This window comes from Rutidosis leptorrhynchoides, unplaced genomic scaffold (assembly GCF_046630445.1).
Source record: "Rutidosis leptorrhynchoides isolate AG116_Rl617_1_P2 unplaced genomic scaffold, CSIRO_AGI_Rlap_v1 contig158, whole genome shotgun sequence".
Classification (NCBI taxonomy): Eukaryota; Viridiplantae; Streptophyta; class Magnoliopsida; order Asterales; family Asteraceae; genus Rutidosis; species Rutidosis leptorrhynchoides.
In genome coordinates, this window is record NW_027266408.1 from 58,128 (window position 1) to 61,515 (window position 3,388).

Genomic DNA, 3,388 nt, shown 5'->3' on the forward strand with positions numbered 1-3,388 from the left:
TTGATAATTTAGGCAATATTACATTTCCGTGTATTATGGAAATATTTATGGCCGGTTAAGGCGAAAATATAGAGACGATTTTTCTAACCAATGCGATATTGCACATGATAAACATTTAATAAATTACAATATTATGGAAAGATCGTAAAATTTAACCATATATAACTACTCATGATATATAATCTTTTCAAAAATTATGCTGAATTGCTTTTTTTATATAAATATTTACAAACTTTCCATAATAATGAAAATTATTTATTACTTATCGAATATAATATTGCACTGGTTAGAAAAACCGTTACAAAAAATATAGATTTGATTCCGGCCAATTCCAAACCTATTTTTGGTCATGAGTCCTACATGGAAGGGTGGTAGGTAAAGATGTAACTTTATTAATAGCTTTGATGAAAATTAAGTATATTATAAAATAACATACACTTTAAATGTGGATATAAATTTATTGGCAAATTATTTTAAATCCTAAAATCATCTTAATTTTATGAAAATATATTTATTTAAAAGAAATATATTTTTATTTACAACAGAAAGTACTCAACATTATTAATTTGTATGGGTAAACTACGTTACCTTTTATGTTACAAAAAATTGTAATTATAATACTAATATTTTAACCCAAACTACCTTACATTGCCTTTCATTCTCGTACATTTTATAATAATTCATATTTTATTACATATTTCTCAACGTCATTTTATTTTTGTGGGAATTTGCACTTATATTCTTATGTTGTTCGTTCTGTTTTGATATTTTTTTTCGTTATTCTATTTCTTCTTTTAGACAGATTTATTCTTTTTGAAATAATTTTATACAAATTTCTATAAATTCCTAATGTTATGTTTTCCATTATTTTTTATTGTTGTTGTTGTTACAGGTGTTTTCATTTTTTTTCGTATGTAGTGAATTTTTTTTTCTTCTTATTTGTTCCTCATAGTACTTTCTATATTTTTTTTATTTTTTTGAATTTAATATTTTCTATATAAAATGTATGAGAATGGAAGGAAAATATATAGGACGATTGACCGACTATGTATATTGTTTTGTAATGTGAAATTTTAAATTTTATAATAGACAAATTGGATAAATTAAATTAGTAGCTACCTTATTTAATTATATCATTTATGGCCATATTTTTGGGAGATACATTGTATAGAATCTCAATTATGACTAAATCCGAAAGAAATTTGTTTAGGATATAGTTTTGTAAATAGGTTTGATAAATAGAAGTTTAAGTATTATAGATAGATAGATAGACAGATAGATTGAGTCGCGGAAAAAAATTGAATTCATTCTCATATTAAATCTATCTTTAGCAATTAGTACTTGAATTCTGTCTTCAAGCTTTACTCCATGCCGTTACAAATAACACTTGCAAGCTCAAGCTTTCTAATACACTAGTACATCCAACATGACTATACTTTCACTTATAAAATGACAAAAACGCAAACATTCTATACCATTGAGAAGAATCAATCAACAACACATATATATATACTTTCTCTCTTGGTAATTTTATTATTGATACAGAACGTATATATCTAGATACATGTATAGTCCCTCCATCAGGATACAGCAACCTTGACGGCTCAAAACTCCTGGATGGGTTTAGAAAGCAAGTGTTTGGTCTTCATCTTGTTAATCGCATCGGCTGGATCAAGGCTTTTGGGACATGTAGCTTTACAGTTTTGTATACATCTATATAATCTTGTCTGGTCCTCCGTTAAAGCTTTCAACCTTTCCTTTGTAAATTCGTCTCGGCTGCATAGTTATTACAGTATATATTTAACAAACACCATTATCTTATCAACATTCAACACCATTTGATTTCATACACAGTTACAGTAGTAAATAACTAAACATGCCAAAAAACTGTATAGAGTACTGATCATGAGGAATCAAAAATACAATATTGGCTTATAATCACACATGTATGTACTCCAACCTAGCCTAGGGATGTGTGCGTGATTATACTGAAATTCTTGCACGATAAAATTTGACCAAAATAAATAAATGATCGATTGGTTCACTTGTCGCAGAATAGTAGTCAGGTTTGTTTATTACCTGTCGGAGATCCATCTATAGGCATGAAGCAAAGGGGCAGGGCCTAGGAATTGTTCAGGATTCCACCAATAGGAAGGACAGGATGCGCTACAACAAGCATATAATATGCATTCATACAATGCATTCAGCTTTTTTCGATCGGCCGGAGATTGCCTATACTCTCGCCCATCCGGTGGAGCCTTGGTTGTTTTCAGCCACGGTTCCATGGATCTTTTATGTCACAAAAATAATAATGTGCTTCTATTAATTATATTGCTGACACTCAAAATTAAAATGTAAATATGTACTATATATAATTAAGCATGCATATTACTTTACTGTTGGTAAAAATTGGTGAGGTCAACAACAAGATCTTTGATAACGAACATGTGAGGCAAAGGAAGGATGATTGTAGGCTTCGTCGTGTCGGGATCGATTGGCTTGAGACAAGCCACTGTGTTGGTTCCATCAATGTTCATAGCACATGACCCACATATCCCTTCTCTACATGACCTTCTATAGCTCAAACTCGAGTCATCCTCTGACTTTATCTTTTGTAATCCATCCAATACCTTCCAAATACATATATATTCCATATACACAGATAATTTACTTCATCAAGTACTAAATAGACTTAATTACCCGTAAACAAAAGCTCGAGTCATAAGAAATTATGCATATAAAATGAAAATTGCTAAATATCTCGATTTTTACTTTTTTTCTTTTTTTTAAAAAAGAGATAAATTACCTCAAACAATCTAAATACAAATATGCTAGTATTTCCAAAGTATTAAATGATGATGTGAGTAATGTAGTGACTGACCATGGGACCGCAATTGGAGAGGTTAATGAAGAAAGATTGGAGGATTGGTTTGGCATTTGGGTTGTCACGGTTCCATCTATAAATCCTAAACTCTTTGTATAATTGTGTCATCTTGTTCGTAACATTGCCATGACTCTCAGTAGCCTCTTTCGCATGTTCCTGAGCAGCCGGGTGACCTTTCAATACTCCGAATTTGGCTTCTGATCTTCCCAAGAAACGAGCTATCTTGTTCAACCCACCTCCAAACAACTTCCTCGCCATCTCTCTCTCTCTCGACAATTAACTAATATTTCAAGAAATTTACTTTCCTAGACCAGAAGAGTCGGCGTGAGATTTATGCATGGTCGTAGATAGACACGTGGACTACAAGTGTGTCTACTATGGTATAAAATATTCATAAAAAATACTATGGTATAAAATAAAACTACACACCTCTTCCTTTTTTGTCATGATTCATCATGACTTGTGAATCGGAATGGATTCATGTTAAGAAATCAACAGATTGTT

General features: G+C 31.0%; 1 protein-coding gene across 1 annotated transcript; it reads right to left on the minus strand.

Annotated features, from left to right (window-relative positions):
- Nucleotides 1–1,604: 1,604 nt before the first annotated feature.
- On the minus strand, nt 1,605–3,106 carry LOC139881456 (succinate dehydrogenase [ubiquinone] iron-sulfur subunit 3, mitochondrial). Its single transcript, XM_071865929.1, has 4 exons — nt 2,882–3,106; nt 2,398–2,630; nt 2,080–2,289; nt 1,605–1,776 (listed from the first exon to the last, which is right to left on the minus strand). The coding sequence occupies exons 1-4, from the start codon at nt 2,990–2,992 to the stop codon at nt 1,605–1,607; spliced, it is 726 nt and encodes a 241-aa protein (XP_071722030.1). The 5' UTR covers nt 2,993–3,106.
- Nucleotides 3,107–3,388: the final 282 nt, after the last annotated feature.

Bases quoted from the DNA above. Each gene is read 5' to 3' on its own strand.
- LOC139881456 (XM_071865929.1), bottom strand. From the start codon at position 2,992: ATGACACAATTATACAAAGAGTTTAGGATTTATAGATGGAACCGTGAC. The intron at 2,290-2,397 runs GTAAAGTAATAT...GTGACATAAAAG, and splicing joins CTCACCAATTTTTACCAACA to ATCCATGGAACCGTGGCTGA. The intron at 1,777-2,079 runs GTAATAAACAAA...ATAACTATGCAG, and splicing joins TATAGATGGATCTCCGACAG to CCGAGACGAATTTACAAAGG.